Source organism: Dryobates pubescens, chromosome 4, assembly GCF_014839835.1.
Source record: "Dryobates pubescens isolate bDryPub1 chromosome 4, bDryPub1.pri, whole genome shotgun sequence".
Classification (NCBI taxonomy): domain Eukaryota; kingdom Metazoa; phylum Chordata; class Aves; order Piciformes; family Picidae; genus Dryobates; species Dryobates pubescens.
In genome coordinates, this window is record NC_071615.1 from 139,860 (window position 1) to 160,184 (window position 20,325).

The 20,325-nt window shown below is 54.0% G+C and overlaps 1 protein-coding gene across 1 annotated transcript in view; it reads left to right on the plus strand.

Moving 5' to 3' along the window:
• The first annotated feature begins 10,489 nt into the window (after positions 1-10,489).
• The window catches only part of PKD1 (polycystin 1, transient receptor potential channel interacting), an 88,647-nt gene continuing 78,811 nt past the window's right edge, over positions 10,490-20,325 (plus strand). Inside the window, exon 1 of the mRNA XM_054180250.1 lies at positions 10,490-10,929. Coding sequence (XP_054036225.1) covers positions 10,676-10,929 — 254 coding nt within the window. The 5' untranslated portion in view covers positions 10,490-10,675. The remainder of the gene's footprint in view (positions 10,930-20,325) is intronic.

Sequence of the window (20,325 nt, forward strand, 5' to 3'; positions counted from 1 at the left end):
ATCTGGCGTGGATCAGCAATAGTGTGGCCAGCGGGAGCAGGGCAGTGACGGTGCCCCTGTATTGCTGAGGCCACAGCTTGAATACTTGGTTCAGTTTGGGGCCCTCACTCCAAGGACATTGAGGGGCTGCAACGAGTCTAGAGTAGGACAACAAAGCTGGGGAAGGGTCTGGAGAACAGGGCTGGGGAGGAGCTGCTGAGGGACCTGGGGGTGTTTAGCCTGGAGAAAAAGGAGGCTGAAGGAGACCTTATTGCTCTCTACAGCTCCCTGAAAGGAGGTTGGAGCCAGGTGGGACTTGGTCTCTTCTCCCAAGGGACAGGACAAGAGGAAAGGGCCTCAGGTTGCTCCAGAGGGGGTTTAGGTTGGACGTGAGGAACAATTTCTTCCCCAAAAGGGTTACCAGGGCCCGACCCAGGCTGCCCAGGTCAGTGGTGGAATCCCCATCCTCAGAGGGGTTTTAAAGCCTTGGAGATGTGGTGCTGAGGGCCATGGTTCAGTGGTGACCTGGCAGAGATGGGTTAATGGTTGGACTCAGTGATCTTAAAGGTCTCTCCCAACCCAAACCATTCTATGACTGGCAGCATCCCTGCGAGAGATCAGATCTGAGGGCAGTGTGGGCTGCTGGGACATAGGCTGGAGGTTTTTCTCTCCAGTCTGTCTCAGCAACTGGTTTCATGAGCAACATTTGGCCTCCTTACCTCTGCTGCAGGTTGAAGTGTCACCTGAGGCACTCGCAGGTCTCTCGGATGGAACAAACGTCTTCAGCCGTGTGACGTATTTCCAGTGGCACAGCCTCATCCTGACTGGAAAAGGAAGCTGGCAGGCATAGTGACATCAGAGCAGGAGCAGAAAATAAGTTGCTGTGGTGAGAAGCTGGGCAGGGAACAATGAGGATGTAAATAAAGAGCTTGCTCAGGAGGGTGGGGAGGTGGTGACCAACACTGTGGGGCTCAGATACGGCCAGGCCGGCGCCGCAGCTCCGGTGTCAGTGCGGTGATGCCGAGGGGTTGCTTTTCCTGTGGATGTGGACAAACCTTTCCCTTTTTTGCCCTGGGAGCACTTAAATCTGTAGTAAATCCACATTCAACAGCCCTAAGGGGCACCAGTGAAGGAGAAGGAGCTGGTAGCAGAGCTCTGATGGCTTTGGCCATGGACAAGGGTGATGAGCTGTGTCAGGAGCTCCTGTCCATGGTTCCTGGGTGAGGTCCTCCTTCTGCTACCAAAGGTGTGTCAGGAGCTCCTGTGCACATTTCCTGTGTGAGATGTTCCTTCTCCCAACCCTAGTCTCAGGCATGGCCACAACATCATGGGCCCCAGGAGCTCTAGGTTTGCCAGCACACAGCTAAGGCCAGAGGAAGAGCTCTCATGGTTGGGGTTTATTCCCCCTGCTCCGTGTGCTCCTCATCCTAGAGATGGAAGACCTCACTGCCAAGGTTCTGCATGTAATCTGATTTCCAGAGCAGCTGCATCAACAGAGTCCAAGACCTCAGAGCAAAGTGCAGTGCTGGAGCTGTCTGAGGGGCTTTTAACTGTTCCCTTTTCCATGGTGTGGCTTTTCTCCAGCATTACCTGCCTGTGGGAAAGGGGTACAGAGCCCTGGCACTACACACCTCTGGGGCACACCCTGCCACAAGCATTGAGTGCTGATGCCTGGGGACTTTTCCCCTGTCTCAGCCCCAGCTGCTGCTGCTGGAAATCTCCATCAGCAGCCTTGCAGTTCAGGAGCAAACAAAGCCAGCTGCTTATCGCTGCAGCATCAAGGCAACGCCGGAGGAGGATGGGCCTTTATCACCGGGAAAGGGCCTTGTTAATGCTGCCCTTACCAAAGGTCAGGTGCTGCAAGGGCTGGCCCTTGCTGCCCCCAAAACTCAGCCCCCTAAAAGTCATCTGCCTCAAAACTCAGCCCACTCTAACTCCTCTTCACCAAAGCTTGTCCCTCCCAAACTCAAGCCCTCTGAAATTCTGCCCCTCAAAAGTCATCTCCCCCAAATTTCAGCGTCCTGAAAGTCAGTCCCTCAAGACTCAGCCCGTCAAAAGTCATCTCTCCCAAAACTCATCCCCTTGAAACTCATCCCCAGAAAAATTATCTCCCCCAAATCTCAGCCCCCAAAGCTCATCCCTCCTGAAACTCTCTCCTTAAACTTATCCTGCCCAAAAGTCAGCCTCTGCAGCACCAAAGCTCTGAGCACCAAAGGCAGAAAGAAGCGTCTCTAGCAAGTTTTTCCTTCCCTAGCAGAGGTGGGTGCAGAGCTGCAGCCTGCTCAGTGATCACCTGGAGATGTTGATCCTCGTGTAGTTACAGGAACTAATCAGACAACTGCAGCTGAAGGCAGCGGGATATAGCTGCTAAAAATAGCTGAATGGGCAACCAGGTGCCTGCCAGCCCAGCATGCCACAGAGAACAGGGCTGTGGTTGCTGCCAGGGCTCAAAGTGAGGCTGGCAGTGCCAGTGGTGATTGGAGACTCTGCTAGAGCTACACCTAAGCAGGGAATTGAGGCATTCTCAGCCAGTTCACAGATGACACTAAATTAGGTGAGAGTGTTGATCTGCTGGAGGGTAGGAAGGCTCTGCAAAGGGATCTGGACAGGTTGGATCAATGGGATGAAGTCAGTTGTATGAGGTTCAACAAAGCCAACAGCTGGGTCCTGCACTTGGGTTACATCAGCCCCAGGGATGCTGCAGGCCGGGGGCAGAGTGGCTGGAAACTGTCTGGTCAACAAGGACTTGGGGGTCCTGGTTGACAGTAGTTGAAGATGAGCCAGGAGGTGCCCAGGTGGCCAAAAAGGCCACCAGCATCCTGGCCTAGATCAGCAATGGTGTGGCCAGCAGGAGCAGGAAGTGATTGTGCCCTTGTACTGGACACTGGTGAGGCTGCACCTTGAGTCCTGGGTTCAGTTTTGGACCTCTCACTCCAAGAAGGACATGGAGGAGCTGGAGCAGGTCCAGAGAAGGGCAACAAAGCTGGGGAAGTGTCTGGAGAACAGGACTGGGGAGGAGCAGCTGAGGGAGCTGGGGGTGTTGAGCCTGGAGAAAAGGCTGAGGGAGACCTCATTGCTCTCTGCAGCTCCCTGAGAGGAGGTTGGAGCCAGGTGGGACTTGGTCTCTTCTCCCAAGGAACAAGGGACAGGACAAGAGACAACAGCCTCAAATTGCCCTGGGGAAGGTTTAGGTTGGACATGAGGAACAGTTTCTTCCCCACAAGGGGTAGATATGCAGGGACACAGAGGGAGCATGTTGGAGGGACATGTGCTGGAGGTGGATTCCAGCACCCTGCCACACTTGGCAGGTGAAGGCTTTGGCTTTCTCTCTGCTGCCCTGGGAAGGTCCCAGCCCACGTGGTGCTGAGCAGGCACCTTTCCCTCCCTCACCATGGATTGTTCTCCCCTCCTCGTTGCTCATTTACCTTGGAGGGCTTCAATCTGGCTGCCTTTGTCAGTGTCACTGGCTTTTAATCGAAATTCCTCAGACAGCCTCTCATCAGCGCAGCTCAGCAGTTCCCTCTGTGTGGGAAGCAATTGTTTTCCTCCTGCAGCTTCAAAAGTTAAATCCCAGCCTTCTGCTGGGAGGCTGCTTTTGTCTCTTCCCTCTCTGACACTGCCAAGCCCCGTTTTACATTGCAGCCCTCCTTCCTTTGGCTGCTTAGTTCATCTGCCATCTCTGCTGTGCACAGCCTCTCTCTTTCCATCTTGGGCTCCTCCACTTCTCTGATCCATCCTGAGGAACATCTTCCACCACCATCTTCCTCCAACCTCCTTCATCACCAGTGTTTCCCCTGAAGAGCCCATGGGATCACAGAATCATAGAGCTGTTTGGGTTGGAAAAGCCTTCTAAGACCATCCAGTCCAACCATCGACTCAACACCACCATGGCCATTAAACCGTGTCCCCCAGTGCCATGGCCACAGGTTTCTTGAACACCTCCAGGGATGATGACTCCACCACCTCCCTGGGCAGCCTATGAATCCATTGCTTTCTACAGCTCCCTGTGAGAGTGTTGCAGTGAGGTGGGGGTTCATCTCTTCTCCCTAGCATCACCTAGTACCAAGGTGACAGAACAAGAGGAAATGGCCTGAAATTGTGCCAGGGGAGGGTTAGGTTGGATATTAGGAACAATATCTTCACTGCCTCCAGAGCATCCCTGAAGGTCTGAATTCTTCCCTGGCTCCAGAGCCTGGCAGAGCTGCCCAGTCAAGATGGCAGAGCCCTTTGGTGTAACTCGCTGAATGTCATGGGCTCATGTTGGCAATTGTGGGGCACAGCTTCCCTCTGCACCCTGCTTTGATGCTGGCTCCCCAGGATTACCCACGCCATGGCACTGGGAGGTGGCACCAGTATCCAGGGCCAAGCAGGACACTGTGGCTGCTGATACTGGCTGTAAAATAACCTAACCCCTAGCAAACACCCCTCACACCGGACAGGTTCTGCTCCCTGCAGGCTGACATCCCTGCCAGCCACGAGGCATGCCTGGCACATCCTCCAGCACTGGCATGTCTCTATGGGCATCCCCAGGGAATCACAGTGCTGTCCCCGGCCCCTGCTGTCTCCTCCTGCACACAAAAGGGTGATGGTGCCAGATCTTAATGAGCCTGCATTGGGCTGAGGCCAGGAAATTAATTTTCCTTGTGCCAAGACTGAGATGAGCCAAGGTTCCAGCCAGTGAAGGACCAAAAGCAGCAAAGTCCTGGCTCCAGCAGTCACCCATGAGAGCTTCCAGACATGATCAGGAGGTGGATGTTCAAACCTTTTGCAGAGGGGAGGGGAAACCTCAGCCTTCACTGCTTCTCATCATTAACATCTGTGGTGGAAAGAGGAGCATCATACGTCAAGCTTGGGACCAGACAACACTTCTCCTGGGCTCTCTGCACCAGGCTGGGAGTCTTCTCCTTGTGCAGGTCAGGGTCATGCCATGCTGGTGGGTGTGAGAGGTGAGGGAGAGAGGTCATGGCTTCCTGACCCCCTCCATGGTGAGGAAATGAGCAGCTCTGGCTGCTCCCTGACTCTTTACTCAGCTAAAACCCAGGATGTCTCCAACCCTCCTCAATGCAAGATGCCAGCTCCAGCCCTGCAATGCCTCCTGACGGTGCTGCGACATCAGCATTGCTATAGCAACGGGCCCAAAGCAGCAGCGACTGGGGGGGACCTGGCTGTGGTCAGATGGGCACTGATGCCCTGTTGCTGCCCATTGCCATGTTGCATGGTCAGCCCCTGTGCAATGAGGCTGGACCCTCATGGGGCACCCACCACAGAGAGCAGGTCTCGTCCCAACTCCTGCAGCCAGCACCTGCCGCGTCTTCCCGACTCATTTCCTTGTTCCCTCCTTGTGCTTTGGACTTTTCCAGCAGCACAAGAAACAAGAGACTGGGCTGGTTTGTCCCTGCTGCCAGCACTGATGTGCCTGCAGCTGGCAAAGGAGATTTCAGCAGCATTGGATCTTGGGGTGACTGGGGGGTGTGATGGTCAAAGGAGACTTTCAAGACCCATCTAGATGCATTCCTGTGTGACCTGCCCTAGGTGATCCTGCTTTGGATTCAATGATGTCCAGAGGTCCCTTCCAACACCTACCCTTTTATGATTCTATGATCCTATGCCCAGTGTTGCAGAGGTGCAGCTGGGAGCTGTTTGATGGGCAGATTCACAGAATCATTGAATGGTTTTGATTGAAAGCACCACATCTACACAGCTCTGAAACACTTCCAGGGATGGGGACTCCACCACTGCCCTGGGCAGCCTGGGCCAGGCCTTGACAACCTTTTTGGGGAAGAAATTGTTCCTCGTGTCCAACCTAAACTTCCCCTGGGGTTACTTGAGGCCATTTCCTCTTGTCCTGTCGCTTTTTCCTTGGGAGAAGCAACTGCCCTCCACGTGGTTCCTTTCAGGGAGTTGTAGAGAGCCAGAAGTTCTCCCCTGAGTCTTTTCATCCAGCATGGGTTATATCTGCTCGGGAGGTGATGTGAGCTGGCTCTGCTGGTTCTGGCTGAGCGGGGAAATCAGGCTGCACACAAGCCAGTCCCTCACTGCACGCACGGATTCCATACGGATCCCTGTGCAAGGAGGATGCTGCTGGCAGGAGCTGGGCTCTTCCCCTCTCCGCACCGGTGTGCATCCCAGGGCTGCCCGGGCTTTGCTGCCCCCTCGGGGCTCTGTTGGCAGCCGATTCTAGGCGACACTCGGCGCCGGTGCTGCTCCAGCCTTTACCCCGCCCCGGGCGTGGCTGCGGAGCAGGGCTAGAGGGCGCCCGGGGACCGCGGCGCGGGGTGGGAAGGAGCCCTTAAAGCTCATCCAGCAGGGACATCCCCAGCCAGAGCAGGTTGCTCAGAGCCCCAGACAACCTGACCTGGGATAGTGCCAGGGATGGGGCAGCTCCCACCTCACCGGGCAACCTGGGCCAGGCTCTGAGCACCCTCAGTGTCGAACATTTCTTCTGTGCGGTCATCTGGGTCATGGGTTGCAGCTCTTTTACCGAGAGGTGACGCAGAAGCCAGGTCTGGGTGGAAGGAGGTGGCTTCTGGAAGGGTCACTCTCCAGATACCCTCTTAGCAGGATGAGCATGAACAATACATTCACACAGCAACAACCTGCAGGGATGGAAACAGCTGCATCCTCCCATGACAAGGAGAGATCTTCACCTTCCCTGGGTACCTAGATCCCCTTCAAAAGCACGTGGGACAGCTCTGTCCCCCTGGACACCTTCTGAGAACATGCTGTACCACTTCCATCAGGCTGGAAAACTTCTAAGCAGGGAAATAAAAGCACTATGGCCACAGGTGGTCAGGGACCTCCCCTCCAAAGGGACCAAACACAAGGAGAGAGGACAAGGCCAGTGTTTTTCCCAGCCTGTTTTCAAACACAAGGTACAGAAGACACAAACTGCTGGAGACAGAAGGCTCCCTGTCCTGGCCCAGCAATCCCAGCCCCAAACCAACCTCCAACTGAAGCACAGAGCTTCCCCTCCATGGACCACAGATGCACCTGTGTGATGAGGTGTCCCCATCGCTCCAGCCCATGCATAAATGTGACAGAGTATTTCTGGATGAGAGAAAAAGCAGCAAACTAAGGCTTTCATGCCCAGAAATGCAGTGCTGAAGAGGGGTACCGCAGGGTCCAGCAAAGTCCAGCAAGGTGCAGCAGGCTTTGGGGCTGCTGAAGGCATCTGCAGTGTCTTTGGGATCTGGCTGGAGGGGCCTGGAGGCAGCAGTGACATTCCCAGCTGGCCACAGCTCCATCATGTTTTGCTGACCACAGTGTACCTGCTGCTGCTGCTTTCCTGGGTGAGTTCAGCCTGCAGGACTGGTGGGACAGCGAGAATTAACACCCTCTTAGTTGGGGGGTAGAATTGTACTGCAAGTAAACAGCGTTGAGAAACTCTCTGCGTGCTTGCCAGTAGGAGGAACCAGAAGAATCCCTTCCCCAGGACCAGCCGTTCCCAGCTTCACCATGAGCAGCAACCTCCCCACTTGTGTTATTTTTAAGCAGCTTGGGTTTTTAAAACCCATCCCAACTCCACCACAGGATCAAACATTGTGATCCTGTATGAACATGGAACGTCTGTGGCTGTGTTGAGATTTGCTGTCTCCTTTCCCACTCACTCAGTGATTTCCTTGTTCCTAGCCCTCATTCCAGCTTGGCAGCTCCAGCTTTCTGGGGGAAGAGCTCTTAGGTTCTCTACATCTGCTGGGTAACGCCAGCGATCTGAACTGCTGATTACAACTCATACAGAGGGTGGTTTCTCCTTGCTGTTACCTGAAAAAAAGTACAGACATTGGCACAGCAAAAAAGGGGGGGGGAAACCCAAAACACCCCCCCAAAAAAGCAATTTACAGCTGAGGGAGAGGAAATAAATCCATCATAGACACATGAGGAAGTAGTAAGCACTGAGCTATTTTGGGCACAATACATCATGCAGAAGACTGTGTGTCTTTCAGGCAGGTTTGGAGTCCAAAAGGCACAAAATGGGTTTTTGGAGAGCAAATTCTCACATACATTAAAGTACCCTGTGAAGAAGTGAAACTGGAGTCTGGCAGGTTTCTTCTTGAAGGGTTGCTCAGCATTAGGGTAAGGAAATCTGGAGCCCCAGCTGATACAAAACAATATCATCCCTTGGGTTTCAGTGGGACAATTCCTAACACCATGTAGGTCCTTCTGGATTTTATGGGATCAGCCCCATCCTGAATCGATCACTCTGGGTAGAGCCCCTCTGGGGTGTAAAGCAGCTCCCTAACCCACAGTGGATCTACACCCAGTGCTGTCAGCTCAACCCCTTGTTCCCTGGAGAGTCACTGTGTCCAAAAATAAAAGCACCTTAAAAACTCCTCCATGGTTCAAACCCCCTTGGCTGGTTGTCGTCGTCTCTCCTGAGCTCTCCAAGGGTACCTCGTGCCAGAGGGAGAGTGAGCTCAGCAGTCATCAGCTCTTTTCTCTCAGGTGAAGGAAAGCTGCCTGTGTCTCTGAGCTTGGAGGAGCTGTGGGGCACAGGACCACAGCGGCCACAAAATCCCACGCCCTGGCCCCAAAGTGAGCGTGTGCCCATGGGGTGACTCCATTGAGGGCACAAGCATTAGGCAAGGCCAGCTGCCAGGAGAGGCAAACATGCCTGCACATCCCTCCTCTCCCCCAAGTCTCTTCTGAGAAGAGGAGCAGTGAGGGTAGCAGGCTTGGAGGCTCCTGTCCTTCATCTGGTACCACCAAAGAGTTGTTCTGGCTCCCTGCTGTCTGAGCTCAGCGGATGCCCATGGACAGCTAAAGTGTCTCTTTCCCACCCCACCACTCCTCCTGTGGTATCTCCCTTGAAAACTGCCAGGCAGGTTTCCTGAGCCTCTCTGTGGATGGGTGACTTCTCCCGGGGGTGCTGGTTGGACAGCCCAGACTGAACAGGCTGTGTTGTGACAGGACGAGGGGTGGTGGTTTAAGAAAACAGGAGATTTGGACTAGAGAGAAGCAAGAGGTTTTTGCCCCGAGGGTGGTGAGACTCTGGCTCGGGTCGCCCAGAGAGGTGGGAAATGCCCCATTCCTGGAACCATTGCAGGTCAGGTTGATTTGGCCTCTGAACAACCTGCTCTAAATTGAACATGTCAGCTGACTGCAGGGGGTTGAACTGGATGGGTTTTAAAGGCCCCTTCCCAGCCAAACCAGTCTGGGATTCTGTGATGGATAAAGTTTGGCACATGGGTAGCGCTGGGGACTCCCGGGGATGCCTGCATGGTTGACACCAGGGCTGAGAGGAAGCGATGTGCTGTGCCGAACCTCGGCATTACAGAGGAATATCTGAAAGGGTATGGATTGCTGCAGGAGTTAATGGGATCACAAAAATGAAGAGAAAGATGCTCACTTGCATTTAGCAAAACCCCTGCTGAAAGGCTTGTCCGCGTCAGAGAATCTTTGGTTGGTACTTGAGATACCAGCCCCCACTGAGCAAACCAGCAGCAGTGTCTGAAGGATGTGCCTGTGTCCCCCAGGGATGGTCCCTTGGGATGCCACTGTCCCCCAGGATCTCCCTGCCCCTCGGGATGCTCACGTTTCCTGGACTGCCACCTCCCTCGGAATGTTCCCGTCCTCCAGGAGTGCCCATAGCCCCTTGATGCTCCTGCTCCAGGGATGCCTTTGCATCTTGGGATGCTCCTGCCTGTCCCCAGAGATGGCCCCTGCCCCACGCGATGCCCCTGCCCTGGGTTACTCCTGCCCCATGGCATCCTCCTGCTCCCGGGACACTCCTGCACCCTAGGACCTCTCCGGTCCCTGGTAATACTTGTGCCCCTCGAGATCCTCCTATTCCTGTGATCCCCCTGCTCCCCAGGATTGCCCGTGCTCCGCGATCCTCCTGCTCCCTGCGATGCATCTGTTTCCCGCTATGCCCTTTCCCTCCGGGTTCCTTACGCTCCCGGGACACCTCCGACACACGGGATCCCCTTGCTCCCCGGGGTGCCTGTATCCCCTGGGATGCCCTTGTCCCCGGGATGCTCCTGTCTCCCAGGATCCCCGTTACCCAGGAATGCTGCCGAGATCCCCCCTGCTCCTGAGACCCCACCATACCCACAGGATCCTCCTGCTCCCCGAGATACTCGTGTACTCATGGATAGCGCTGTTCCCCAGGAATTCTCCGGCCCTTCGAGATCACCCTGCTCCCAGGACCCCTCTGCTCCCCGGCCCCCCTGACCCAAGGGGCTCGCCCCGGATCTCCCTGCACCCCCACTGCCGAGCAGGGAGCCGCGGCCCGCGTGTGCCCCGCTGCCCGGCCTGGCAGCGCTGCCGGGAGCTCCGCATCAGCCCCCGGGCTGGGTAGCGGAGCTCGCCCCTCTCCCCGGCGCGGCTCGGGCGGGCGGCGGGGGCGGCCCGGGCCGGCGGCTGGGCTGGAGCGGCGCCGGGTTTCCGCCGGGCGGGAGGCGGAGCGGGGGAGGTGGCGGCCGCGGCCCGGGCGGAGCGGAGAGCACAGAACCGAGAGGCACCGGGCCGGGGCTGTCGGCGCGGCGGGGAGCAGCAGCGGGCCGGGCCGGGCCGGGCCACCGCAGCGCATCGGCAGCCCCGCGGCGGTGGCCGCCATGCCCGGCGCGCGCTGAGCGGGGCGCGCGGCGGCGGGAAGCGGCGGCGGGGAGCGGCGGAAGGGAGCGGAGCGGAGCGGGGCGCGGCCGGGCCCGGCCGGGGGAGCGGCGGGGCCGGGGCCATGCCATGCCCGTAGGGAGAGATGCCTCTGGGAAATGCAGACACTGGATCACAGCGCAAACATGGCGCCCCCGCGGCGCGGCTGCCGCTCTCGGGCTGGTGCCTGCTCTGCTCCCTGCTGTGCGGGGGGATGGCGGCGGCTCGGGCACCCCCGGGCCCCGCCTGCCAGCCCTGCGGCGCCGACTGTACCTGCACCGGCCCCGCCTGCCTCCTCAATTGCTCTGCCCGAGGGATGGAGCGGCCGGGAACCGGCTTCCCCTCGGCCACCACCGAGCTGTGAGTACCGCGGTGGCGTCGGGGCTGGGCCCGGGGCTCTGCTGTGGGTCGGGGGCTCTTCCCTGGGCCCGGGGACTGCTCTCTGGACTGGGGATTTTGCTCTGGGCTGGGGATCGGCTCTGGGCCAGCAGCTCAGCAGTTCAAGTCGCCCTCGAGCTTTGCTCAGCCTGATGGAGCTGGGGCAGGGACGAACATCGAGACAGGGCAGAAAGTTTGCTAGGAGCCCGAGGGGGCAGGAGTGGGCAGAGTGGAGGAAAGGGGAAAACCTGCTTTAGAAGGTGCAGAACGTGGGCCCACAGCCCCTAGAAGCTGTGGCTGGGTGGATGTGCTGCCTTCACAGCTGGAGACAAGTCTTCAGGGCTGAGCCCAAGCTGGGTCATCTCCTAACGCTTTGTCTTGCCAAGAGCTGGTGCTGAGGGAAGCGGTCTAGAACCAGACTTGGTAGAGTTAGAGAACAGTTGGACTTAATGATCTTGAAGGTAAATTCCCACCCAAAGGATTCTGTGAACTGGCTGGATAACACCAGGGAGTGAGGTTAGAAACAGCCCAACAGGTATGTTGGGGAGACCTTTGGATAACATTCCCCATGAGAATGGGGTCAAAGAGAGCTAGGAGCTGCTGTGATGGAGGTTTTGTGCTGGGAGTTTAATTTCTGAGGTTTTTGGGGAAATGGCAGGAGGAGAATGGTGTCAGGAAACGAGCAGTTGGATGTGGTTTGAACACTGCTCACGGTGAACCCAGAAGACTCAAGAAACAAGGTCAAGTATAAATTTATCCATGAAAGTGCTGGGATGGGATGACAGTTGTGTTTGTGTCTGGATGCTGAGTCTGCTGTTTGGGAAAATCACTTGGAAAGGTGTTTCTTGGAGGGGCCTGAGAATGATCCTTGTACTCAGTCACTTCTGTAAAGTTATGACACAGAAAATAGAGTTAGGGGGAAAGTGCTTTGGGTAAAAACCCAAAAGGATTTTTGAACCTCAGTTTGTTTTCCTTAGGGAGCAACTTTTCTGTCCTTGAGGAGACAAAAGCATGGAGTGATTCATATAGGAGAGGTGACATGGGGCCCAGCAAGTAGAAAAATCTCAGCAGAACTAATTTGTGCTGGTATTTCAATAAGCTAAAGGTCTGCTTTTCCACTCACGTATTCCAAAGTTTCCACTTTGTAGTGTCAGCCTGGGCTGAGGCACATTGCAGAAGCACCGCAGTGAACATTAAATTGCAGGTCTGTGAGATGTGTCTGGAAAATGTGTGTCTCAATCCAGCAGGCAAGGTGTTTCCCAACTGTGCTCTTACAAGATACTCTTAGGCTTTTCCAGAGATCCCAGCCATTGGTTGCTGCAGACAGTCCCTGCCTGGGGCAGGCTGATTTTTGCTGCAGGGTTTCTGGTGCTGTGTTATCTGCGGTCCCCTGGCCATGGCGATCTGCAGCTCTGGAGACCGAACGCGCTGCTGCGACGGGTGGAACGTGCCTGTGCCTCGCTGGTGGTCACAGAGCAGCCTGCTGCGGGCTTTGGAAGTATTTGGGGTTATTGCAGTGTGACTCTAGGATTACTCATTTAGGTAGTAAGTGTTTGAGACGGTTTATATTATTGTTGTTCAGAGGCATCGAGTGGTAGAAGCTCAGCTCCCAGAATGTCTTGGATCAGATTCTGTTGTGCAGTGACAAATGGAAGTTGGACATAAAGCTCTCGCAGGGTCACAAAACAATGTGCCCAAAGCTCATGCAGATCTACAAACAAAGTGCCTGGAATATGGAAAGGGGAAATCTGCTGAAGCAGAGAGAACATTAATGGACATTTGGATGTTAGGAAGAAGTTCTTTACTGTGAAGGTGGTGGAATGCTGGAATGGCTTGCCTAGAGAGGTGGTGGAAGCCTCATCTCTGGAGACATTGAAGGTCAGGCTTGATGGGACTCTGAGCAACCTGCTCTAGTTGGGGATGTCCTTGCTTACTGCAGGGGGGTTGGACTGGATGACCTTCAAAGGTCCCTTCCAACCCAGTGTGTTCTTTGACTCTGTAACTGAAATGGGAGGATGGCGTTTGTGACATCTCCCTCTGATTTCAATAGGGAAATGTTTACTGCAGTGTCAGATCAGTGTGATGAGAGGAAGAGCGCTGCTGTGCTGAGGGATGAGTGTCTTGGAATTCAGAGAGTGGAGCCTTCTTTGTCAGCCAGCAGACCATCTTCTGTGTCTAGTCTTGGCTCAGCTGAAGGAGTGTGTGCTGGTCACACTTTGATGACTGGTCTAGGATGTACTGGAGCAGTCTGTGGCACATGGATTTCCTTTGGGGAGAACTTCACTGCCCTGCTTGACCTCCTGATGAGGGGAAAGAAGGTGGGTGTGTGTCTGTGTGTCATCACTGTGCCCATGAAAGACTGACAGATTGATTTCTGTTGTGATGAGAGGGACTCTGGCTCTGGCACAGTGACATTATGCAAGCAGTTTTGTCTATTCATTTCATGTTCCCTTGACTGAACGCTGACAGATAAAGTCAGTAACACTTTTAATGATTGCTGTCTGGTCTTTCATTAGAGAAAAGCATTTTAGTATCTCAACAAAACATTTTTTTTTGGTTAACCCAACATGACAACAGCCTTCAAAAGGCTGAGTGCAGAAAATTACCAAGACTGAAGCTTCCTGATTCTGCAGCAGAAGCCTGCATGAGCAGTTGCTCTCAGCAAATGGGACACCTCTAGTTGTAGAAGCAATCTACTAGGAAAAATTTCTTCACTGCAGGAGTGGTCAGGGATTGGAACAGGCTGCGCAGGGAGGGGGTGGAGGCACTGTCCCTGGAGGTGTTCGAGAAATGTGTGGCCATGGCACTTGGGGACATGGTTCAGTGGCCATGATGGCCTGAGGTTGAAGGTTGGACTAGGGGACAGGCTATGAGAGCTGCAGTTGTTCAGCCTGGAGAAAAAAAGGCTCCAGGGAGACCTTAGAGCTACCTTCCAGTACCTGAAGAGGGCTGCCGGAGAGCTGGAGAAGCCTTTTACAAGGGCTTGTGGTGATAGGACAAGAGAGAATGGATTGAAGCTGGAGGGGGGCATATTTATACTGAATATTAGAAAGAAATTCTTTCCAGTGAGGGTGATGAGACACTGGAAAAGGTTTCCCAGGGAGGCTGTGGATGCCTCCTCCCTGGAGGTGTTCAAGGCCAGGCTGGATGAGGCCTTGAGCAGCCTGGGCTGGTGGGAGGTGCCCCTGCCCGTGGCAGGGGGTTGGAGCTGGATGATCTTTAAGGTCCCTTCCAACCCAAACCATTCTGTGAATCTATGATCTTAGAGGTCTCTTCCAACTGAAACAATTCCATGATTCCATGGTAAGGCCTAGGAAATGAACTCCTCTGCTAGCAGACGTTCTGGACGCAGCAGCCGTGAAGGAGCAAATGCGCCACGCTGTTACTAGGAGCACAGAAGTGCCCCATCCAAAGAATCACTAAGGAAATAAGCTCTGCTGCTTGCAGACGCTGCAGAGCTAGCTGGAAGCGGTCTCCAGGCAGAGTGAGTGGGAATATTGGCCCTTTCCCACTGCCAGAGTCGGGTTCTTGAAGCGTAACGCAAAGTCTGGCTGGAAGCAAGAGCAAAAGCTATTTTTCCAAAGCATCTGCAGACAGGGAAACAAACTCCACTTCCAGAGCAACGTGCTTCAAGTGGCAGCAACTGCACTCCTAAGTCCCTCTGTCTGAGAAGCAAACTGAGCCGAGCTCTTTTCAAGTGTTCTGTGTTCAGAGCTATGGATTTTCTTCATGTTCACTGTGAGACTGAGCTGTTTCGATCACCTATATCCTTTCTTTTATTCCTCAACTGGAAGTAAACCTTATAAAGAGGTTCTGACTTTCCCTTGCAAATGCTGGCTCCCTCTGTCACATCTTCAGGATGGTGATAGTTTTGAAGTGGAGATTAGAGTCTTGATTTATGAGACTAGATGTGGAACTCCCTTCATGAATGTGAAATACTATTGAGAATCATAGAATTGTTTCACTTGGAAGAGACCTTTAAGATCAGGGGGGTTGGACTGGATGACCTTTGGAGGTCCCTTCCAACCCAAGCATCCCATGGTTCTGAGATTCTATGATCACCCAGTCCAACCTTCAACCTGAGACCACCACGGCCACAGGTTTCTTGAAAGTCTGAAGGGACAGTGACTCCACCACCTCCCTGGGCAGCCCATTGAATCCACTCATGGATGGGTGAGAAGGGGGAAATAGCAGAGCAGTTGTGCCGTCACCCTACTCGTCAGAAGCCTCACAGATCTGGAGGGTCTTAGCTTTCATCTGAACCCCAGTGGGGCTTGTGTGCATTTGTCAGTCCCCAGCGCTATGCTGCCTAGCAGTGACTTCACCTAAGCAAACCATCCCAAAATGAACAGATTCTCTGATCTGGGGTATTTTAAGTCTCAGGGGTTGGCAACAATCAGTAGATTTTGGTATGGTTATGTGATGCTGTAAAAACCTTTTAAAGGCTTAAGGGGTGCTCAAAATCTATCGGGGAGGAAATTACAATTAAAACTAAAATCCAGTCCAGGTAGAAGCAGAAGCAGTGCAGTGTCTGTACAGCAGTGCTTAGGCTGGTCTGCCGAGTTCCTAGAGTAAACCTCCTGCAGCCTGGAATGTCATTCTTATAGGAAGCCACATCCCCCTCGAAACAAGGCTGTGCTGCTCTGTTGTAAGGGATTTTGGAGCGGGGAAAAGCCCAAATGAGGTGCTAGATAAATATTTTGCAAACGAGGGTCATTCAGCCTGTGGAAGGGGCCAATCAGGAAGCAAACTCTAGATTAAGCCCCAGACAAAGAGGTAATTCTGTGCTATTCTGTGAGAGCATAATGATCTCTGGTGTTCCTGGAGTGTCACCATAATGCCATTGCAGCAACAGCACCAGCAGAAGGGCTGGCTTGGTTATTGTGCTCCATCCTGAAGCCTCAGAGAAGTCCAAGTCCCATGAGCAAGAAACTTACTCAATTTCAAATTAAAACCTTGGAGGCTTGTTTTTGGGGGCTTTTTATGGTGTTTAAAGATGTGCTAACACAACCATCCTTCTAGGTAAGCAAAGGCTTCCCTGGAGAGGCAGTGTTTGGAGATGCTCCTGCACCCTGTCAAATGTTGTAATTAAATAATCTCAAGCAGCACCCAGGTGTTTCACTCCCTTGATGTTCACCCACATGGAAAGACTTGTGATTTGCAGTTTGGTGCAGCTCCAGCTATAAACCCTGCTAGTGACAGAAACCCACGCGTTTAAACACAGTGGCTAAGCATCTCGCAGCCCCGTGGGGCAGAGGGGGAATCCGAGTGCTTGCACCTGACCCTGGGGCCAAACTCTTCTCAGTGGTGCCCAGGGACAGCACAAGGGGCAAGGGGCACAAACTGGAACCCAGGAGGTTCCACCTGAAGAGGAGGGGAAAGTTCTTTGGTGTGAGGCTGCTGGAGGCCTGGAGCTTGCTGCCCAGAGAGGTTGTGGAGTCTCCTTCTCTGGAGAGCTCCCAGCTCTCCCTGTCCATTGTGCTCCTGGGCAACCTGCTGTGGGTGCCCTGCTGGAGCAGGGGGGTTGGAGTGGATGATCCCCAGAGGTTCCTTCCAGCCCCACCATGCTGGGATTCTGGGACTTCATCATCAACATCCAAAGCAACTGCAGAGAGCTTCTTGATACAAGGAGCTGTCTGCATGAGCAACTTTAAGTTGCAGCTGTTAGGACAAAAAAGAAGTTGCCCAGGTGACCAGAAGGAAGAAGGCCATGAATTGGTGTCTTGGTACAGTCTCAAATGACCAGGAACAGGCTGGCTGGCAGAGTCCTGGCTTGGATCCACAATTCATGTCACTACAGACAGTCCCAGTGGCTTGTCAAAGGCAAGAACAGCTGCAGACTGGCCTGCTGTTAGAGGGAGCAGAGTCTTCTCCTGACAATGCTCAGGAGCATCTGCCAGCATGACTGTGTACCTGGACACTGTTCTGTGGCCTTTTTCCTTCTAGTGGGGGCTGGGCAATGTATATTCCTTGCACCTCTGCAGACAGCTCCTTGTATCAAGCAGCACATCTGGCTCTGTGCAAGTGTTATTTTGCATGTTGATGATGAAGTCATGAGGTCTAATCCCAGAATCCAAGATTGTGGGGCTGGAAGGGACCTCTGGGGATCATCCAGTCCAACCCCTCTGCCAAAGAAGGGGCACTGACAGCAGCTTGCCCAGGGTCACAATGGCCAGGGAGGGTTGGAAGCTCTCAAGAGAACTCCACAGCCTCTCTGGGCAGCCTGCTCCAGGCCTCCAGCAGCCTCACCCCAAAGAAGTTTCTCCTCCTGCTCAGATGGAGCCTCCTGGCTGCCACTCTGTGCCCATTGCCCCTTGTGCTGTCCCTGGGCACCACTGAGCAGAGTCTGGCCCCAGCCTCTTGGCCCCACAGCTCCTTTATCTCTTGCTGAGCAGTGCTCAGATCCCCTCTGGGGCTGCTCTTCTCCAGGCGGAACTGCTCCACTGGTTTGAAACTGAAATTTCCAGGGTGGAGTTTGTAGCCTAGCTGGAGCCTGTGCCCACCTCCTCGGATGGACATCACTAATGGTACTTGCAGATCCCCAGCAGCGGCCTCTTCACAGCTCCATTGCAACATCCCCTGGCAGGACTTCGGCCCTGGCTCCCGCAGAATCCCTGCTGTGCTGGGCTCTGCTGGCAGGGAGGAGAACTTCTGCAGATCCAGAAGCAAAAGAGCAGTTTTCTCTGCAGCTTCGACTGAGGCGGGCAGTGAAGCTGCTCCTTCCTTTCTGTGGTGCAGGGTTGTGGGGTTCTGTGAGCACCTTTCCTGCTTGGCCAAGGGCACGGCTCCTGCTGGGAATGGGTTAAGTAGGTTTTGCTACAGCCTAGGCTTCTTGGTCGGGGAGAGGTGGGAGTGGCTGTCTAAAAAGAGGATGGAGGGTGTGGGTTGAGTCCTCCTGAGGGAGGAACCAGAGGAACAGCTAAGCCTGGGAAAGCAGGAGCCCAGACCAATTGTGTTGGCCAAAGCTCTTCGTTTCTCTCTAAAGCCACGCCTCGGGAAGGGGTGGAGTGACCCTGGCCTGAAGTGTGCAGCTCTTGGTTGGGTCAGGGCGGTGAAAATATCCCTTTGGGGACCACGAGTGGCAGCAGCTCTGCAGACAGCCCCGTGGTAGTTAGCTGCGGGGTGGTGGGGAATACCCCATGGGCCTTGAGAGGATCGTCCCTGTGCCGCGGCGCAGCCCTCGGACAGCTGCGAACCCCCTGAGTGCTCCTCCTCTGTATTTGTTTTTGTAGGGCAAGCTCGTGTGGCTTAAGAGAGCCCGACAGGAGAGGCTATTTTTGTCCTTCTCTGCTCATCTGCTTGCCTCACAGCTGGGCTGCCTGTGTTCTGGGGCAGGAATACTGCACAGCTTCTCCGAGTGCGGCTCAGAGAAAACCCAGATGCTGCAGTCCCTGCCTCTGCTGCTGCTCCCAGATGCCATGTTTTCAACAGCAGGTCATAGGTGCTGGCACATGGGTCCTGGACCGTGCACAGGAGTGTTTCTGTGTGACCTTCTCTAGGGGACCCTGGCTTGGCCAGGGGGTTGGATTCGATGATCTCCAGAGGTCCCTTCCAACCCCTGCCACTTCGTGATTCTGTGATTCCACCTCCTGGGGCTTAGAGAGCTGAGGAACAGCTGGAAACTGCCAATGACGTGCAGAGTGGTGTCCCTAAGAGCAGCGTTGCAGCCACTCTTGTTATTAGCTAGGTTTTTTACAGACATCTCTGCTCAAGTTGCTCTTCTTAAGAGAGAGGAGTGGGATGACGTTTTGGGGACAGTGTCTTGCCTTGTCACCCACAGACACATTTCAGGAGCATTGTGAAGACCTTGTGAAAGAGTCTGTGCTGTGCCTGGGCCAGTGCAAGGCAGCATTGTGTGGAGCTGGCCCTCAGCAAAGAGCTGTGTTTCAGCCCTTCCCAGGTGAAAGGGGATTGGAAAGCTGTCTGGAAAGAGTGAACTTTTGAAAGGAGGATTTGGATATGGAAAGTGCAGTCAACTGGCACCTTTAGTATTTTGTACTGCTGTACCACCTCTGGGAGCTTGTAGCTCCTGCACAGTGCAGGCAGGGCAGGGGGCCAGCCCTTATCCAAGAGCTGCAGGGGGTCCAAGCAATCCTGCAAAAGCTTAAGTGCTGGGATATGGGCACTTGGCTTTGAGGTGTTAGCAGAGCTGCTGCCATTCTGGGCTCATAAATGATTCCAGCAGTGACTCCTCCGTGATTTGTGTCTCAAAGCTCTCCTCCCACCTAAACACAGCACAATTAAAAAAGAAATCTTCTCTGTCCTGAAAGGAAACAAAGCACTCAGCTGAAATAGGATGCTCGGTGATTCCCTGGGAGAAGAGTTTCCAATGGAAAAGATTTTGTCTCTTGACCAAACTTCTATAAGGGAGCTGGAGAGGACAGGTCGTTCTTGCAACCTGGGGTTTTCTGCACGAGGAGTGTTACATAAGCAGCAAGTTGGTGAAGCCCTTAGTCAGGAAACCCTCTCTGCTAGGTGGTGAAAAAAGGGTTCCCTGTCCTCCTGGACGCAAGAGACAACTGCGAGCAGAGAGCCACTGAAATGAGCGGTGACGTTGGCCAGAGATTCATAAGTAATGAATTAAATCTGTGTGGAGCAAAGGTTTCTATCAGAGTGTGGGAACGTTATTGTACTCCTGCAGAGGGAAAACATGAAGTCATTTTGCTTTATAGACTGCCTAGATGTGCAACCTCTGATTACATGGAGCGGTGCAAAGCTTCTAGCGGAAGCCTGAAACAATTTGGTGGAGTCAAAACTGAGGTGGCAAGACAAAAGCTCTTGGAAGAGGCCAAGAGTTGGGCTGTGTCAGTCAGCTTGTTGCGTTGAGGAGGTTTGCTGCAGCTCTCGTGTGTGGTGAGTTGTGCTCAGAGCAGCGAGAAATGGCTGCTCTTGGAGAGCGAACAAGAAAACTGCTTTGTGCAGTAAAGCTGTTGTAGGGCACAGCACCGTGGAAACAAAGCTTAAGCTGTCTGGGTGGTGCTCCAGACTCTGCTAGACTGACACAAGACAATTCCCAAGTTTTAGAGAGAAGACACACCCCATTTTTTGGAGGGTGTGCCAGAAGCATCACTGATTCTCGAGTCTGTGTTTCATACAACAGAAAACAACTTCAGTAGCTCAACAGCCAGAGCCTGAGCTCCAAGATTCCTGGTCCTCATTGCTTTGCCTCACGTCATTGATTGCAGCCAGCAGCTGGCCAGATGTTCATCACCTTTCTGCCTTTCTGGTGCTTGCAGGAGAGTCAATTGTCAGTGCAGCAGTGTCACTGCCCTTGGGTAATTTAATTTTGATTGCCTGCATGGATTGCGCCTGACACAGCTACCAATTTCAGTTGTGTTACCATGGGCTCGCCTTGCACTGATTGGAGTGATCCAGGAC